The sequence below is a fragment of the Bombina bombina genome, chromosome 1, assembly GCF_027579735.1.
Source record: "Bombina bombina isolate aBomBom1 chromosome 1, aBomBom1.pri, whole genome shotgun sequence".
NCBI classification, from domain to species: domain Eukaryota; kingdom Metazoa; phylum Chordata; class Amphibia; order Anura; family Bombinatoridae; genus Bombina; species Bombina bombina.
In genome coordinates this window covers 485,171,151-485,191,611 of record NC_069499.1, presented here as the reverse complement: position 1 = coordinate 485,191,611, position 20,461 = coordinate 485,171,151, and the positions used below count along the sequence as shown (strand labels likewise).

The following is a 20,461-nucleotide window of genomic DNA, read 5'->3' as shown; positions in this document are numbered from 1 at the left end:
GGTTGGTTGCTGGCATCATTAATATCACGTAAGTAATATGGGCGTGATGAAAACAAACACTGTATTGTTTTCCGTCTTTTGTGCTGTACAAGTTGAAGTATTTATCACTCAAACCATGGTTGCCTACCCCCAAGGAGGGGGGGGGGTGTTGCATCTCAATTAGGCCGTCACCTAAGATCCAACGGCTCAGTGCAGACCATGAAAGTACACAAAAACAGCGTATTTTGCTAGAAAAAAACCCCCACCTTCTAGTTGTTCAAAGTGTCCTGTCCTAGAATATGTTGTTATAAAAAGTCAATTGTGGAGTATTATACAGATAACTGTCAGATTATCCTCAAGTACCTCAGAGCTTCTCTTTTTTCAGTCTTTCATGGCTGCTGCCCAGACACGCCCCCCCCCCCTCTTTCTCCAAAAGAGGGGATACCCAGGCCAGAGGCGGATTGTTTCTGAAATGTAAACAACATTGATTAAGAAATCCACGACATTCTTCTGGATTTCTGTTATACTTATCAGGAAGAGGAATTCTAGGTATATATTGTCCCACTAGCTGAGGTGGATTATAAACAGCATTGGTACTGGCCGCAGCTGCAGTAGGAGAAGTAGTAGCTTGAGAAGTAGCAGAGAGATTATGTAGCAGAGCCGTTATCTGGTCAAGCTTGGAATCCAAAGATTGCAAATGTGCAGAATGATTACCAAGAAGTCGTCCTTGCAGGGCCACCACCCTGGATAACTCAACTGGGTCCATAATATGGCCTGATTGTTATGTCAGGTAAGGTAATGTCCAGAAGAAGACCCAAATGCTAGGGCGAACTAAAATAACACCCTTGCACTCTGAGTTTAATCCAGGACGTGACCCCACGACAACTACTAAAAAAAAAGGTACTCACGCTATGGAGCAGTGTTGGTCTGGGTCCTCTGGAAAGAGTAAAGTAAATCTTGATTGCTGAAGGTTAAACTTCAGAATAGGGTACCATAAATAAACAGTTAATAAGGAAGGATTAGGCAACTTGAATTCAGGCAATTTGAGGGTTAAGCTCAGTGTGGTCAATGAAGCAGAGTTTGGCAACTTGTAATCAGGCAATTTGAGGGTTAAGCAATAGAGTAGTCATTCAGGCAAAGGTTCAGGAACAGAGGACAAATTCAAAGTATGAGTACTCACGACAGCCACGTCCTGACGTCAGAGGGGGACGTCTCAGAGAGAGGAAGACGTTGCCAGGCAACCAGACATGCAGGAAGAACCGCCGGAGCCTCCGGCGGCGAGCGTGACAGACGCAAGAAATGACGTGACTCACGTCACAACAAACGCAACCTCCACGCCAAAAATATTTGCGCCAAGAACGATGCAATAAATAGAAGCATTTTGCGTCATCGCAAGCCTAATTTGCCCGTGAAAATTTGAAAAAACAAGTTTGAAGCTACAAGCTGGAACCCCAGGTTAGAAAATTGTTCATAAATTTCACCCATAAACAATTTCCATGCTGAAACTGTTAGACTGCAAAGGGAAATAAACATAGACCTGACTTATGGCATATATATTAAACTTTAAAATATAAAGTGCCAAACATAGCTGAGAGTGTCTTAAAAAAATAATATATACTTACCTAAAGACACCCATCCACATATAGCAGACAGCCAAACCAGTATGGAAACATATCAGCAGAGGTAAAAGGTAGAGAAGTATAATGTCAATCTGTAAAAGGGAGGTGGCAGATGAATCCCCACGACCGAATTTACAGAGAGCCTTATAATAGATTTCCCATAGGTAAAAACATGGTATCATCAGGCAATACTCCCATCACATCCCTCAGACAAACACTGTACTTTGAGAGGAATTGGGCTTCAAAATGCTTAGAAGTGCCTTTCACAGAAGAAATAAAGTACGACTTGCTTCACCATCCTCCAACGAAGGCAAAGTTTCTAAAACTAAGGTATGAGTGAGGTGGGAGGTGTATTTATAGGCATTTTGAGGTTTTGGAAACTTTGCCCCCTCCTGGTAGGAATGTATATCCCATACGTCACTAGCTCATGGACTCTTGCCACTTACATGAAAGAAATGGCTATAGTTTTTTTTTTTTTTTTTTTAATAAATAGGGACATGACAGCACAATATTATGCCTATTTTAATAGGCTACAAGGCCTACTGTAGAATCTGAGATTTAATGAAACTGGGGGCTGACTACAATTGATCATTTCCACTTAGATTAAATTCTGTATAAAGTTCATCACAAAACCTTTGAAATCTGTTAGTCCCCCCTCTTATTTTTATTTAAAGAATGTACTATTACAACACAAACACTTATAAAATTAAATGTTAAATTGTACAGCTTTGAATATAATACTCACTGGTGCAAAAAAGTCCACAAGCCAAGGCTCCCGTTCTTTGCCAGGAAAGTTTTGAGGGCCGAGAGTAATAACATGGGAGTTAACACTTTCTTTTGTGAAAGCCACCAAATCATATAGGTTTGCTTTACCTTTTTGATTTATATAGGGAAAAAAAACAAAATATTAAAAACAATAAAATACATTGATACTGAGTTATATTTATTCATTAACAGGTATGTGGGGAGCAGCCCATGATGTGCAAAACAAAGGAGACATGGGAGTTTTAGAGGGGGTATATAATAAATACACTGGTGCAAGACAGGCAATATAACAACACACAATTAGACAAACATGGGGCTTGGAGACCATACAGAATAGTACAATTATACAAGAACAAAATCATGCTTAATGTTAGCATAAAGTGATATTATGGAAACAAAAACAAAGGAAAATAGATTTCACTAGAAGAACACAAGGGATAAATTAGAAACAATTATAGGGATATGAAACCCAGAATGTTTCTTTCACGAGTCAGAGCATCCAATTTTAAACAACCTTCTAATTTACTAGACGGCAGCACTATTTCCTGCCATGTAGTGCTCCAGATGTCTACCTAGGTATCTCTTCAACACAGAATATCATGGGAAAAAAGCAAATCTGATAATAGAAGTAAATTGGAAACTTTTTTTTAAAATTAGTATGCCCAGTCACAAAAGAACATTTTTGGGTTTCATATCCTTTTAAGTACTATATTAAAAGGACATTATACTTAAAGGCAATAGTGAAATATGTTACACATTGTTTTAATGAAATGGTAAAGGAACATGAACAAGTGTAAATATTTTATTATTGCCAACAATACCCTGCGGTTACATTAAAAACACATCTGTGCATATAAAAATGTCACCAGACAAAGCTGCCTTCTTCCAGGTCTGATTCACAGTAGGTCCTGGTAGGATCAGCCTCCTGACAAAGCAGAGAAAATGCGTCTAGTTACTTGTGTGTCACCTAAGACACCGTACTGCTTACCCAGGAACTTCCAAACCTCACACAGGAACACCGTGGAGAAAAAGGACTCATGGCCAGGGATCTGATCCTACCAGGACGTAGTGAGAATCCGACCGGGAAGGAGGCAGCGGTGCCCGGTGACATTTTTTATATGCACACATTTGTTTTTAATTTAAGCCATACCTTAACAGCATGGTATTGTTAGTAGCAATAAAACATCTACATTTGAATCGTAGATTCACCTCTCTCTTTTTATGTATTGTAGATACCTTTGAAGGTTGACAGTATTTGAGCAAGCCGTCTGGATATTGGCTGCACTAGTATCACTATAATTGTGTTGCATTTTTTAAATTGCCTAAATAGGATTATTGAAAAATGGAGTGGTTACAATATATAATATTAAAAACCTCTAAGAAGATGGATTTTAATAAGTAACTATCTATATACACCAAACCCCACAGTGACTTCACTAGTCACAGATTAATTTATCTATTTACCCTGAATCCTATAATTATTTTATCAGACTTTTGGATTGTGTTATATACCTCATCTGTTACAACTTCATGTATTAAGATGCATCTTATACTGTTTTATATGACCTATTTAAAATCTGGTACTAGCGCAGATTAAAAAGAGACATGAAACTCCACATTTGTATGTCATGATTCAGACAGAAGTAAATTGGAAAATTGGAATGCAGGGAGTGTGACAGAGTGAGGGGGAGTGTCACAGGTTTAAAGGCGTTAAAGGGACACTCAATCAAAATTAAACTTTCATTATTCAGCTAGAGTATGCCATTTTGAACAATTTCCTTCCATTAACAAAATGTGCACAGTCTTTTTATATTTAAACGTTTTGAGTCACCAGCTCCTACTGAGCATGTGCAAGAATACGTGTGTATGCATTTGTGAATGGCTGATGACTGTCACATGGTACGTGTATGCATTTCTGATTGGCTGATGGCTGTCACATGGTACAGTGGGAGTGGAAAAAGACATAACTTTTAAAATTGCAGAAAAAACAGAATTTATGTTTACCTGATAAATTTCTTTCTCCAACGGTGTGTCCGGTCCACGGCGTCATCCTTACTTGTGGGATATTCTCTTCCCCAACAGGAAATGGCAAAGAGCCCAGCAAAGCTGGTCACATGATCCCTCCTAGGCTCCGCCTACCCCAGTCATTCGACCGACGTTAAGGAGGAATATTTGCATAGGAGAAACCATATGGTACCGTGGTGACTGTAGTTAAAGAAAATAAATTATCAGACCTGATTAAAAAACCAGGGCGGGCCGTGGACCGGACACACCGTTGGAGAAAGAAATTTATCAGGTAAACATAAATTCTGTTTTCTCCAACATAGGTGTGTCCGGTCCACGGCGTCATCCTTACTTGTGGGAACCAATACCAAAGCTTTAGGACACGGATGAAGGGAGGGAGCAAATCAGGTCACCTAAATGGAAGGCACCACGGCTTGCAAAACCTTTCTCCCAAAAATAGCCTCAGAAGAAGCAAAAGTATCAAACTTGTAAAATTTGGTAAAAGTGTGCAGTGAAGACCAAGTCGCTGCCCTACATATCTGATCAACAGAAGCCTCGTTCTTGAAGGCCCATGTGGAAGCCACAGCCCTAGTGGAATGAGCTGTGATTCTTTCGGGAGGCTGCCGTCCGGCAGTCTCGTAAGCCAATCTGATGATGCTTTTAATCCAAAAAGAGAGAGAGGTAGAAGTTGCTTTTTGACCTCTCCTTTTACCTGAATAAACAACAAACAAGGAAGATGTTTGTCTAAAATCCTTTGTAGCATCTAAATAGAATTTTAGAGCGCGAACAACATCCAAATTGTGCAACAAACGTTCCTTCTTTGAAACTGGTTTCGGACACAGAGAAGGTACGATAATCTCCTGGTTAATGTTTTTGTTAGAAACAACTTTTGGAAGAAAACCAGGTTTAGTACGTAAAACCACCTTATCTGCATGGAACACCAGATAAGGAGGAGAACACTGCAGAGCAGATAATTCTGAAACTCTTCTAGCAGAAGAAATAGCAACTAAAAACAAAACTTTCCAAGATAATAACTTAATATCAACGGAATGTAAGGGTTCAAACGGAACCCCCTGAAGAACTGAAAGAACTAAATTGAGACTCCAAGGAGGAGTCAAAGGTTTGTAAACAGGCTTGATTCTAACCAGAGCCTGAACAAAGGCTTGAACATCTGGCACAGCTGCCAGCTTTTTGTGAAGTAACACCGACAAGGCAGAAATCTGTCCCTTCAGGGAACTTGCAGATAATCCTTTTTCCAATCCTTCTTGAAGGAAGGATAGAATCCTAGGAATCTTAACCTTGTCCCAAGGGAATCCTTTAGATTCACACCAACAGATATATTTTTTCCAAATTTTGTGGTAAATCTTTCTAGTTACAGGCTTTCTGGCCTGAACAAGAGTATCGATAACAGAGTCTGAGAATCCTCGCTTCGATAAAATTAAGCGTTCAATCTCCAAGCAGTCAGCTGGAGTGAAACCAGATTCGGATGTTCGAACGGACCCTGAACAAGAAGGTCTCGTCTCAAAGGTAGCTTCCAAGGTGGAGCCGATGACATATTCACCAGATCTGCATACCAAGTCCTGCGTGGCCACGCAGGAGCTATCAAGATCACCGACGCCCTCTCCTGATTGATCCTGGCTACCAGCCTGGGGATGAGAGGAAATGGCGGGAACACATAAGCTAGTTTGAAGGTCCAAGGTGCTACTAGTGCATCCACTAGAGCCGCCTTGGGATCCCTGGATCTGGCCCCGTAGCAAGGAACTTTGAAGTTCTGACGAGAGGCCATCAGATCCATGTCTGGAATGCCCCACAGGTGAGTGACTTGGGCAAAGATTTCCGGATGGAGTTCCCACTCCCCCGGATGCAATGTCTGACGACTCAGAAAATCCGCTTCCCAATTTTCCACTCCTGGGATGTGGATAGCAGACAGGTGGCAGGAGTGAGACTCCGCCCATAGAATGATTTTGGTCACTTCTTCCATCGCTAGGGAACTCCTTGTTCCCCCCTGATGGTTGATGTACGCAACAGCTGTCATGTTGTCTGATTGAAACCGTATGAACTTGGTCCTCGCTAGCTGAGGCCAAGCCTTGAGAGCATTGAATATCGCTCTCAGTTCCAGAATATTTATCGGTAGAAGAGATTCTTCCCGAGACCAAAGACCCTGAGCTTTCAGGGATCCCCAGACCGCGCCCCAGCCCATCAGACTGGCGTCGGTCGTGACAATGACCCACTCTGGTCTGCGGAATGTCATCCCTTGTGACAGGTTGTCCAGGGACAGCCACCAACGGAGTGAGTCTCTGGTCCTCTGATTTACTTGTATCTTCGGAGACAAGTCTGTATAGTCCCCATTCCACTGACTGAGCATGCACAGTTGTAATGGTCTTAGATGAATGCGCGCAAAAGGAACTATGTCCATTGCCGCTACCATCAACCCGATCACTTCCATGCACTGAGCTATGGAAGGAAGAGGAACGGAATGAAGTATCCGACAAGAGTCTAGAAGTTTTGTTTTTCTGACCTCTGTCAGAAAAATCCTCATTTCTAAGGAGTCTATAATTGTTCCCAAGAAGGGAACCCTTGTTGACGGGGATAGAGAACTCTTTTCCACGTTCACTTTCCATCCGTGAGATCTGAGAAAGGCCAGGACGATGTCCGTGTGAGCCTTTGCTTGAGGAAGGGACGACGCTTGAATCAGAATGTCGTCCAAGTAAGGTACTACCGCAACGCCCCTTGGTCGTAGCACAGCTAGAAGGGACCCTAGTACCTTTGTGAAAATCCTTGGAGCAGTGGCTAATCCGAAAGGAAGCGCCACGAACTGGTAATGTTTGTCCAGGAATGCGAACCTTAGGAACCGATGATGTTCCTTGTGGATAGGAATATGTAGATACGCATCCTTTAAATCCACCGTGGTCATGAATTGACCTTCCTGGATGGAAGGAAGAATAGTTCGAATGGTTTCCATCTTGAACGATGGAACCTTGAGAAACTTGTTTAAGATCTTGAGATCTAAGATTGGTCTGAACGTTCCCTCTTTTTTGGGAACTATGAACAGATTGGAGTAGAACCCCATCCCTTGTTCTCTTAATGGAACTGGATGAATCACTCCCATTTTTAACAGGTCTTCTACACAATGTAAGAACGCCTGTCTTTTTATGTGGTCTGAAGACAACTGAGACCTGTGGAACCTCCCCCTTGGGGGAAGTCCCTTGAATTCCAGAAGATAACCTTGGGAGACTATTTCTAGCGCCCAAGGATCCAGAACATCTCTTGCCCAAGCCTGAGCGAAGAGAGAGAGTCTGCCCCCCACCAGATCCGGTCCCGGATCGGGGGCCAACATTTCATGCTGTCTTGGTAGCAGTGGCAGGTTTCTTGGCCTGCTTTCCCTTGTTCCAGCCTTGCATTGGTCTCCAAGCTGGCTTGGCTTGAGAAGTATTACCCTCTTGCTTAGAGGACGTAGCACTTTGGGCTGGTCCGTTTTTACGAAAGGGACGAAAATTAGGTCTATTTTTTGCCTTGAAAGGCCGATCCTGAGGAAGGGCGTGGCCCTTACCCCCAGTGATATCAGAGATAATCTCTTTCAAGTCAGGGCCAAACAGCGTTTTCCCCTTGAAAGGAATGTTTAGTAGCTTGTTCTTGGAAGACGCATCAGCCGACCAAGATTTCAACCAAAGCGCTCTGCGCGCCACAATAGCAAACCCAGAATTCTTAGCCGCTAACCTAGCCAATTGCAAAGTGGCGTCTAGGGTGAAAGAATTAGCCAATTTGAGAGCATTGATTCTGTCCATAATCTCCTCATAAGGAGGAGAATCACTATCGAGCGTCTTTATCAGCTCATCGAACCAGAAACATGCGGCTGTAGCGACAGGGACAATGCATGAAATTGGTTGTAGAAGGTAACCCTGCTGAACAAACATCTTTTTAAGCAAACCTTCTAATTTTTTATCCATAGGATCTTTGAAAGCACAACTATCCTCTATGGGTATAGTGGTGCGTTTGTTTAAAGTGGAAACCGCTCCCTCGACCTTGGGGACTGTCTGCCATAAGTCCTTTCTGGGGTCGACCATAGGAAACAATTTTTTAAATATGGGGGGAGGGACGAAAGGAATACCGGGCCTTTCCCATTCTTTATTAACAATGTCCGCCACCCGCTTGGGTATAGGAAAAGCTTCTGGGAGCCCCGGCACCTCTAGGAACTTGTCCATTTTACATAGTTTCTCTGGGATGACCAACTTTTCACAATCATCCAGAGTGGATAATACCTCCTTAAGCAGAATGCGGAGATGTTCCAACTTAAATTTAAATGCAATCACATCAGGTTCAGCCTGTTGAGAAATGTTCCCTGAATCAGTAATTTCTCCCTCAGACAAAACCTCCCTGGCCCCATCAGACTGGGTTAGGGGCCCTTGAGAGATATTAATATCAGCGTCGTCATGCTCTTCAGTATCTAAAACAGAGCAGCCACGCTTACGCTGACAAGGGTTCATTTTGGCTAAAATGTTTTTGACAGAATTATCCATTACAGCCGTTAATTGTTGCATAGTAAGGAGTATTGGCGCGCTAGATGTACTAGGGGCCTCCTAAGTGGGCAAGACTCGTGTAGACGAAGGAGGGAATGATGCAGTACCATGCTTACTCCCCTCACTTGAGGAATCATCTTGGGCATCATTGTCATTATCACATAAATCACATTTATTTAAATGAATAGGAATTCTGGCTTCCCCACATTCAGAACACAGTCTATCTGGTAGTTCAGACATGTTAAACAGGCATAAACTTGATAACAAAGTACAAAAACGTTTTAAGATAAAACCGTTACTGTCACTTTAAATTTTAAACTGAACACACTTTATTACTGCAATTGCGAAAAAACATGAAGGAATTGTTCAAAATTCACCAAATTTTCACCACAGTGTCTTAAAGCCTTAAAAGTATTGCACACCAAATTTGTAAGCTTTAACCCTTAAAATAACGGAACCGGAGCCGTTTTAAACTTTAACCCCTTTACAGTCCCTGGTATCTGCTTTGCTGAGACCCAACCAAACCCAAAGGGGAATGCGATACCAAATGACGCCTTCAGAAAGTCTTTTCTAAGTATCAGAGCTCCTCTCACATGCGACTGCATGCCATGCCTCTCAAAAACAAGTGCGCCACACCGGCGCGAAAATGAGGCTCTGCTTATGCTTTGGGAAAGCCCCTAAGAAATAAGGTGTCTAATACAGTGCCTGCCGATATTATTATATCAAAATACCCAGATAAAATGATTCCTCAAGGCTAAATATGTGTTAATAATGAATCGATTTAGCCCAGAAAAGTCTACAGTCTTAATAAGCCCTTGTGAAGCCCTTATTTACAATCGTAATAAACATGGCTTACCGGATCCCATAGGGAAAATGACAGCTTCCAGCATTACATCGTCTTGTTAGAATGTGTCATACCTCAAGCAGCAAGAGACTGCACACTGTTCCCCCAACTGAAGTTAATTGCTCTCAACAGTCCTGTGTGGAACAGCCATGGATTTTAGTTACGGTTGCTAAAATCATTTTCCTCATACAAACAGAAATCTTCATCTCTTTTCTGTTTCTGAGTAAATAGTACATACCAGCACTATTTCAAAATAACAAACTCTTGATTGAATAATAAAAAACTACAGTTAAACACTAAAAAACTCTAAGCCATCTCCGTGGAGATGTTGCCTGTACAACGGCAAAGAGAATGACTGGGGTAGGCGGAGCCTAGGAGGGATCATGTGACCAGCTTTGCTGGGCTCTTTGCCATTTCCTGTTGGGGAAGAGAATATCCCACAAGTAAGGATGACGCCGTGGACCGGACACACCTATGTTGGAGAAAAATTCTACTACTCATTTGAAGTTCAGACTAAGTGCTATTGCATTGTCTTGTGATCTTGCATTTGTTGATTATGCAAATCTACTGTGTTGACTGGTCCTTTAAGTGTGATTGTGTCTTCCTTTAAGTGCGTGTGTGCTCCTTGAAGTGGGTGTATGCATGTGACCATGCGTTTCCTTTAAGTGGGGGTATGTGTGTATGTATAATTGGGTATGTGTTCTAGTAAGCAGTTGTATGTGTTCTAGTAAATAGGTGTTTTTGTGACTGTGTATGCAAGACTCTGTGCTTGTCCTTGCAAGTAAGTAACCCTGTGTGTGTGACACTGAGGGTGTTTGTGGTGTGTGCCCAAACATTTGGCGAGTGTGTATGACCCTGTATGTGTGAGCACTGAGCAGCAATACCTATTTACTGCTTGACTGATCTATTAAAACAATATCATATTTTAACATACATTAAAACTCAATAACTCAATCTGCTTGTTTAGTACCATTTTTTTACCATACCATGGTACCACAGTAAAATGCAAGTCTAAATTTTGTCGCAATCTAACACTCCTGTGGGCACCATACTAGGAGGAATTTGGGCTGTTAGAGGCACAATGGGCATATAGCCTACATAGTAGTTGGTGTTTGCTATTATATGGCTGTCACATGATAAAGGGGGGCAGCAAATTGAAGTAAAATTTTGAAATTTGCCATGAAAAAAAAATAAAAATCTACTGCACATATACAATTTATATACTGAACTTTTGCACACACTCAGTAGCAGCTGGTGCTTCAAATCGTGCATATAAAAAGAAAATTGAAGTAATAAAATCTCTTAATACTACATGCTTTATTTGAATTATAAAAGTTTAATTTTGATTTTAGTGTCCCCTATAAATTGTATGGTTAATTTTTTTCTCTTGGAGTTGGCACAGTTGCTTGACGAGTTTTTTGTTGACATTGTGTGTTATTTAAATTAAGGCGTGTGCCGATAAACTCTATAATAAAATGTTTTCGAGTATCTGGCACTCCCCACATTAGTACACTGTAATACTGGTAATTAGTGGGTTACATGGTTATGTAAATTTCATCATCTAATTTTCTTAGGTTAAAGGGATAGTAAACCCCCAAAAAAAGCTTTGCATTTTTAAAAACATATCAAGTTTATCAAATAAGCAAATAACATGTATTAGCTAATCTTTTCTGTTTACCTGTAAATTGCTGCTGAAATAATTTATTCTGCCAAACCCATCTTTTTTCTAATAATGCAGACAAATTGTCGAGTTCTACCTAGGTAGAAGAGTAAGGGCATCCCGCATGCGCATTAGCAACTGTTTTAGAACGCATGTGCATAGCTCAATCCTTTCCTCCACTGTTAGCCGCCGAGTCATCAAGCCCTCGCTGGATGCGTTAAATAGGATAATCAAATATGGAGTACTGTCAGTTACTTCTCCATTGCGCATGCAAAAACAGCTTAATTAATATTCAAATACATGCACCAGGGCTGACAAGCGATTGGCTAATAGATTTCAATGCAAGAACAGTGAACCCAGCCCTCTATTTGGGGCGGTCTCAGGAGCTGTTTTAAACAGAAATTATAAAATAAATTTTATAAATAAGCAAGCTTCGTTTCTAAGGACATTTATGTGTTTTTAAAAGTATACGAGTTGAACTTTCTGATTATGTACTTTTAATTTCTTGGAAAATGGAAAGATTTCTAACCCTTTAATATTGCTTACCATGATGTATTTCATAGTATTTAATGCCATTTCCTTTAAATGCTGCTACACAGGGTTTGTGAACATAAATTTCTTGGCAGACTTTCGGACTGGAATTACAGTCAAACCTTCCAACCTTTATTTAAACAAACAAAAAAAAAAGTTTAAAAATGTATGCTAAAAACTGTTTTTTGTTTTTAGATTTGACATAACAGCATATTTAAGACTAGTATTTAACTTTGCACCCAGATACTTCAGTTTGTACTAACTTTTCTAATATTAAGGGAAATTTGTAGAGAAAGCATGAAATAATTACCCTAGAAAACAAGTGTTATGTGTATTTGGAATTTAGAATATGAAAAAAAAACAGATTTAGTGCTTATGTAGACCTGTGTTGGTTAACACATTTAATGGACATTAAAATTTCATTAATACTCTGTTTTGTGTGCTGGTACATCCATGGAGACCGTGGAAAATGTCTCAGAAGTTTAGTAAATACAGTAGTTTGTCAGAGCCAGAAAATATAAAGGACTTTCTGACCTTGGACAACCTTTAAAGTCTTTCTGCACAAGAGAACCAAAAAAATAAAAAATCGTCATGTTACAGTAGACAAACCCTTCCATACTCCACACATATAAAGGAAACCCCCCCCCAAAAAAAAGAAACAGGTAGACAGAAAGAACTTTAGAATGTTTCTATCTAAAATTTCACATAGACTTGGAGCAGATTACTCCATAACAAACTCGCTATTGCGAGAAAAGAAAGAACTAAAACCTACACACTTTGCATTACTGTGTATTTCAAATGGGTAGAATCCTTGCGATAGTTTTCTAAGAACAGTTTCCACTTACCTGAACATGTTCTGTACGAAGCAATACTTTCAGTTTCTTAAACTCAGGAAGATAAGATTTTTCATCCCTACCAAATGTGAAGAATAGTAACCAACGGTGATGGGCCAAGCTGTCCTTCAAATACAAAAATACCTTCTATAAATTTGAATTTTATTTCCTCGAGTTTCTTTGAATTCATGACAACTTTCCCATTTGCTACAAATTTAATGAATGTTGCAATAAAAATTATAATTTTTTCCCTTATTTCAACTTTTCTATCCAGCTGATCTAGATAAACAAAGATAAGGCCTAAGTTTCCAAGGAAAACTCAAAATACTTTAATCGTAATAAAATTTTTATTAGACAATACAAAACAAGCTAGCTTTTGTGTATTTATATCCATTATTATACAGAGGATATGCATGCATATAATTTGCAATGCAGTGAATAATTCCTCATGCATAAAAACTAAAGCAGTGTAGTTCTGTCTGTGCTATCTGCCAAGTGTTAGCTATAATTCAGACACACTTGGCTTGATTTTTATCAGGAAATGAGTCATATTCAATGTACTTCACAGAAAATGTTGCCAGTAGGGTGGCATTATAAAGTAGCCGGGTGGGGGGGGGCAGTGTAATATTTTCTAATATAATATTTTATGCTATCCAAAGAACAGATTAATTGCTTACATTTAACACAAAATGTATTAAGACAATTTGTGCAAAGAAAACTGAACATTTCTAATATTAGCCAAGTTTAGATAAATATTAGCTAGAATTTTAGCCGGTAAGGCCCATAGTTCAGATGAATATTGCTCTTGAGAGCAAACAATTGGTTCTTAGAAGGATAGATAGGTCAAAAGTGAAATGTGCATAAATGCATTTCAGTTGGAAGTATATTGCAGCATACGCACATATCCTGTGCATCAGTATTTGGTAGTGTATATTACTTCTGTAAAGATGTAATTTGTGTTGTACAAGCCACTACTGACTGAGAAGGTGTGGTTGAATACTTGTGCACGGGCCCTCACAGTATATGTGCATATGCCGCAAAAAAAAAAAAAAAGGGTTATAATAATTTATTACAAGCATTTTTGCTAATGGAAGTATATTGCAAGAATGTTTCTATTTCCCATTGAAATGTACCAATGCACATTTCAATTTTGACCTTTCTATCCCTTTAATGAAATGCTTACAATAATTACATTTAGTGCTGTTCTCTATAGAAAATGCTACTGAGAGAAACCCAAATAAAAACATACTTCCAAAATATGAAAAAACTTCACAAAAAATGTGTGCATCGAACCCCAAACCTGTTTGAGTCTCACCTGTGAAGCTGCAGATACATTTCTTTAGATACAGTTGGCACGAGCACTGCATATGGCTACACCACGAAGTTTAGGGAGACAAATCCCCAAAATAAATTTGCTTACATGCAAACATATACAAGAGATCCTTGCAAAAGGGGACGAATAGATGTGGCTTCCTTGCCCACATAATAGCAGCATCTCCAATAAGACCCATATAAGCGAACTGGACAGCCTTTTTTTTTTTTTTTTTTTAAAGTCTACATGCTTCGTTTTGGGCCTTTCAGTCCATATAGAAATGAGTTACATAAAGCATATTTATTTAGAAACAATCCAAAATAAAATGCCTTTAAAGGAAACATCCCTCATACTCAAGAATACTTTGCTCTATAAAAAATATACCTAGAGTTTACAGGCATATTTAATCTTTTTTTTTTTTTTTTTTTTTTTTTTTTTTTATAGCAAATACTGCAAAGATTTTTTTTTTATTTTTTTTTTCTCCCAGAAAGCTGCTAGCCGTCATAAAATGATAAATACTTTAGAAAAAAAAAATCTTTAAGCAAATGTATTCACAATTAACTGCAACATCAAATATTCCCTTAATATAACTATAAATCCTTGCCGAAAAAAGTAACGATTAGATTTAGTCCTATAATCATATATTTTTTTTGTTTCATGTCTTCTTTCATTCGATCTTAACCCCTAGAAAAAGAAAAAAACACACACCACAGAACAACTAATACTAATAAGGAGGAAGAAAATATTGCAGATCTGCTGCTAAATAAATCACATATCTATATAGAAAAAAATATTGCTGGAAATGGGCTAAATAGATCACCAAGAAACCTAATTTAGAGCTTTTTCTTTTGGTATATATTAGTAAATGAGATATACAACTGACTTTTGTGTCCCTTTAAGATTTTGAAACTTGCTTGATTCAAGTGAAATCCTGGTTGTTCATAGATTATTTTGATTTACCTGTAAACTCTCTGGAGAAATGCTTTCCAAATCAGGAATCTGCTCAATTACTTCTTTGTAGATTTCCTTTGCATCCAAAGAATCAAGAAACTGAAATAAAATTAAAATATATAAAATATACATCTCTCTGTCCTAGAAACAGTGAGTAGTACTGCTTGGAAACAAGCTACATTGTAACAATGTCCAAATGAGGACTAGTATAGCATGCATCAAAACAAATATTGTTTAAATTACATGAAAAACTACATACAGTAGTTTGCTTTTAAAAAAAATCCTATGAATGTTGAAAAGCAAATATTTAGTTTAATCATGCTTTTAAAATGCATAGCAAAAATTTAAGAGACCCCCTTACAAAAGCACAAGCTTAAATTAGTATTCATTTATAAACATTTAACACATTACACATAGTATGGGTAATCCAACATTTTAGTCGTTATGGCAAGTACATGATCAACTTTTAAACAAATGTTAAATTTTACTTAATCAATATTATGGTCTCTTGTTTAAACTTCTCTTTTCCAGATGCTTTGGCAGGGCCAGGGATACGTATTCCCAATTTCTAAGGGCTCCGTTTATACAGACCTAAAACGGATGTCCACTCTTTCTTTTTGATCTTTACCACTTACTCTAAATTATTCTTTTTCTCACAAAATAATTTAGTCAAAGACTTGCCTTTAAGTTTCTTTTAAGATCTGACATTCAGATATTTTGGCTAGATCTAGTACCAGTAAGTCTAGAAAAAATGTGTTAAACTCTTACGCTTAAAATGACTGACTCTTCTTGTAAACCTATGAAATTGAAAAGGGATTATTTTGTTTGCCTTATCTTATTTTCTATTAGAATAAGATTTTTTTTTTTTCTTTGAATTTAAAGTAAGTTCATTACATTTGACCACATGGGAGTCAGAAGACCAGATTAGTTTCTACTTTGTGGACTAAGATGATACTTCTGTTGTGTAGTTTACACAGAAGCAGCTTGGTCTTCTTGCTCTCTTTTCTTTTGGGATAGCTTTTGATAGGAATGTCCTACAGTATTAGTGGTTGGTAGGTAACTGCCTTCATTTTTCCCACCTATTTACTCATGGGCGCCACAGCTTGGGTATTAAATCCCAGGAGTAATGGCTTGTGAACTTTCACCACCTTATGGAAAAAAAAAATTATGCTTATAATGTTTAAAAACTAAAGAAAAGGAACATAGCAGTAGCTATTATAAACGTTTAAACATGGCTGTAGAATGGCATGCTGCTTGACATGACGTAGTTTGCTTTAAAAAAACTCAATGTGTGTATCTCTGAATGGTCCAGGATTACCCTTGACTAAACTATTTTGTGAGAAAAATAATCATTTTGAGTCAGTGGTAAAGACCAAATAGACAGAGTGTACATCAATTTTAGGACTGTATAAACAGAGCCCTAAGAAACTGAATAAGTATCCCTGGTTCTGCCAAAGAATCTGGAAAAGAGAAGTTTAAACAAGAGACCATAAGGTCTAAATAAGAAATGACAGATTCACCAACTGTTAAAAAAAAACCAAAAAAAAAAAAACCCCACAAACAAAAACACATTCAAGTGACTCTTTCATTGGTCAAGAAACTAAAGGTTCCCCTTCAAAGATCAACATATGCCACAGTAGTGACATTGTTTGATCAGAAAAAAACAAAAACAAGCAAAACAAAAAAAACAACTCAAGTGTCTCATTGAGAAAAGTCCAAGAACCAAGATTGCACAAAGTTCAAATATATATATATATTGTTAAAAGAAGACTTAAAATGCAACTAAAAAGAAAATACACAGTCTCCATAAAACGGAAGCACTGAAACATATTGAAGTCAAAAAGACTAGGGAACTCTCAGAACCTATCCAAAACAATTTTGGGGCTAAAGTAAGTTCCACAATCAAAAGAGATTGTCTATAATGACAAGATTTAGGAACTGGTATAGGTTCTTAAGGATAGGAATATGAAGGAAAACATCCATCAAATCTATCATGAACATAAAGGAACCATGATAAACTATGATAAAATGGACCAAACAGAATCTATCTAAAAAGAACAAGTTGAAATAAAATCCTTAATTCTACTTTAAAAAAAAAAAAAAAAAAAAAAAAAAAAAAGGAAAAGTTGGCCTGAAGCTATAGACAATTTTGATTAGAATCCAGAAATTCTGGACATGCTGGCACGAGGCCCTTTGAAAAATGAATAACCTACCAGAATAAATCGCGATTAGGAGGTTCAAGATATTTGTGGAAGAAGGTGGCTTCTTAGATTGTTTAGCTTTATTCCAAATAACACTAGGACTCCAAATTCCTACATTGACCGAGGAACAAAAAGGACTATTAAAATAAGTCTTAGTCCTATTCCACTCTCTCCCTTTTATAGCCTCCCCCCTCCCTTTTTTTTTTCTCTTCTCCTCCCTCCCGTGATGGCTGCGCAGTTGAGGCCTAGCAAATTCAAAGACCATTCAATCAACCTTACTACCATAAATGCGAAGGGCCGAACTAAGCAAGTTAAATAGTCATGTTATTCTTGTGCAGGAAACGCATTACAAAAAAGGCAAAGAGCCCAAATGGCACAATGCTATGTACCCTACGGCATATTTTGCCTCAGGACAGAGTAAGAAGGGGGGGGGGGGTAGGCATATTATTGCACCGCACAATCCGATTTTTACTGACACACAGAGAGAGAGATCCTAATAGACGCTATTTGATTTTAGTGGGGACACTTTTTGGTAATTTCATCACACTAGCATTGGTATATTCACCTAGCAATGGACAAGAGATATTTATAAAAAAGATCACTGATCTCCTATTAGAACACTCCAGAGGGATTACCTACTTGGCCGGGGATTTTAATTTAGTCTCAGACCCAGTCATGGACACCTCACAGGGATTCACGTGCACGCCTGCCACCACAATTAATAAGGTAAATGAAACTCTCAAAAAGGTAACCCTACATGACGTCTGGCGCACACTTTATCCCACGTCAAAAGATTATACATTTTACTCTATCCCACATAATAGTTACTCACGGATTGACTATATATATATATATATATATATATATATATATATATATATATATATATATATATATATATATATATATATATATATATATATATATATATATATATATATATATATATATATATATATATATATATATATATATATATATATATATATATATATATATATTTTCTTGCGGTCTATCAATCACACATCAGAGCTCTATAGGCCATATCACCTGGTCCGACCATGCCCCAGTAACTTGCTCAGTCTTATGGCCGGACATCCCAGTTACTCAGCAAATCTGGAGATTAGATGAGACTCTCCTGGATAATCCAATTTTCAGTGAAATACAAAAAAACTTGAAGGAATATTTTAGGAATAATACATATCCCTCCTCATCAAAAGCGATAGTCTGGGAAGCCCATAAAAGTGTGTTAAGGGGGGTCTTGATTAAGCATAAGGCCCTACTCAAACAACAGAGTTAACTCCAGGAACTCCAAGGAAAGATTAGCGACCTCAAAACTAAACATAAAACTAACCCCTCTGATATTGATACTAAGAAACAACTGAAAGACATAAGGATTGAATTTCAAAAACACTTAGCCGAAATACACCAAAAAAAAGCTCTACTCTTAAGGCAGTATTACTACAAGGGAGGGAATAAACCGGGAAAGGTCCTAGCCAGATCCATCAAAAAGAGACAGATCCAATCCTATATACACTCTATTAAAACCGCAGACGGACGCACTGTTCACAGCAGTACACAAATAGCCGCAGAATTCCACAAATACTACCACTCCCTATACAACATACTTAGCCACCCTACGGCGCCTTCACAGGAGGATTCTATTATCCAGCAAGAAGTCGCTATCGACTCTTATTTGAGGGATATAGAACTCCCTACTCTGACAAAGGAGGAATCAGATTCCTTAAATGCCCCGATTACGGTAGAAGAATTATACGAGGCCATTAAAGACTGCCCTGACGGATTCTCATCTGCCTATTACCAAAAATTCAAAGATATCCTGGTGGGCCCAATCCTAGCCTTGTTTAATGAGATTAGGGATAATCCCAATTTATCTTGCATACTTCTGGAGGCCCATATCACGGTTCTCCCCAAACCGGGGAAGACTGGAGATTCTACCGGACACTATAGACCCATTTCCCTCATTAACTCTGACATGAAGCTGCTGGCAAAAATTCTTGCAACGCGTCTTAATAGATTATTGCCATATTTAATTAATAAAGACCAGGTTGGTTTTGTGCCAGGCCGCGAGGCTAGGGACAATACCGTTAAAGTTACACAGCTAATCGCCCATGCCAGGGTCTCTAATATCCCTACAGTGCTCTTCTCCACAGACGCGGAGAAGGCATTTGATAGGGTGGGCTGGCCTTTTCTGCGTCGCGTGCTGGAGAAGATGGGCTTTGGAGGGGTTTTCGTTAATACCATCTTTGCGTTATACTCGAACCCTAATGCCAAAGTTAGAGTCATCGGTACTCTTTCGCAGTCATTTGATATTGGTAATGGCACCAGGCAGGGTTGCCCCCTGTCTCCATTACTCTTCGCCTTGTCCATTGAAGTATTGGCACAAAAGATTAGATCTAATGTTAACATATCAGGAATTATGGTAGACGGTACAGAATACAAGCAGGCGTTGTATGCTGATGACGTCCTATACACGGTTACTAATCCGCTGGATTCTATCCCTGAGCTACTGAAGGAACTTAGATTATATGGCAAAGCTTCGAACTTCCTTCTTAACCTAAATAAGTCGGAGATATTAAATATAAACGCCAACCCAGAGGTAGTGCACTCTTTGCAGAGAGATTTTGGCCTCACCATAGCGAGGAACAGACTGAAATATCTTGGTATTTATTTAACACCAGACCCCTCTGATCTCTACAAAAATAACTATATTCCCCTTCGGAACTACATTGCAGTGGACCTTTCCTCGTGGAGGAATAAATATATATCTCTTGTTTGGGGAAAATAGGAGTTGTCAAGATGAACATCCTGCCACTCATACTATATCTCCTTCAAACCTTACCAATAGCACTTCCGAAGGGGTATATAAAATCAAATACAAAGCTTGATTGACCAGTTCATTTGGTCTAATAATAGACCTAGAGTATCAAGACGGAATATGTATCTCCCGAGAGATAGAGGGGGGCTGAGCTTGCCGGACATATCCTCATATAGAAAGGCAGTGGGGTTGCAGAGGATTGTGGAATGGTCACAAAACAATGAGCATAAGGCCTGGATTCTATTGGATAGACAAATACTTAAAGTTAACAATGTGGGCTCCTCGCGAGTTTATACCCCTCACTCCGACCTAAAACTATATCTAAATATATCCTACTGGCGGACACTTAGTATCTGGGACGCGACAGTAGCAACATCTACTCACATCTCCTCCAGACATTCCCCAA

At 38.7% G+C, this 20,461-nt stretch overlaps 1 protein-coding gene across 1 annotated transcript in view; it reads right to left on the bottom strand.

Moving 5' to 3' along the window:
- Window positions 1-20,461, bottom strand: part of DNAJC10 (DnaJ heat shock protein family (Hsp40) member C10) — a 204,280-nt gene that overhangs the window by 98,271 nt on the left and 85,548 nt on the right. The window contains exons 11-14 of the mRNA XM_053712848.1: window positions 15,025-15,114; window positions 12,765-12,878; window positions 11,935-12,049; window positions 2,344-2,471 (exon numbers count right to left, since the gene is read on the bottom strand). Coding sequence (XP_053568823.1) covers window positions 2,344-2,471; window positions 11,935-12,049; window positions 12,765-12,878; window positions 15,025-15,114 — 447 coding nt within the window. The remainder of the gene's footprint in view (window positions 1-2,343; window positions 2,472-11,934; window positions 12,050-12,764; window positions 12,879-15,024; window positions 15,115-20,461) is intronic.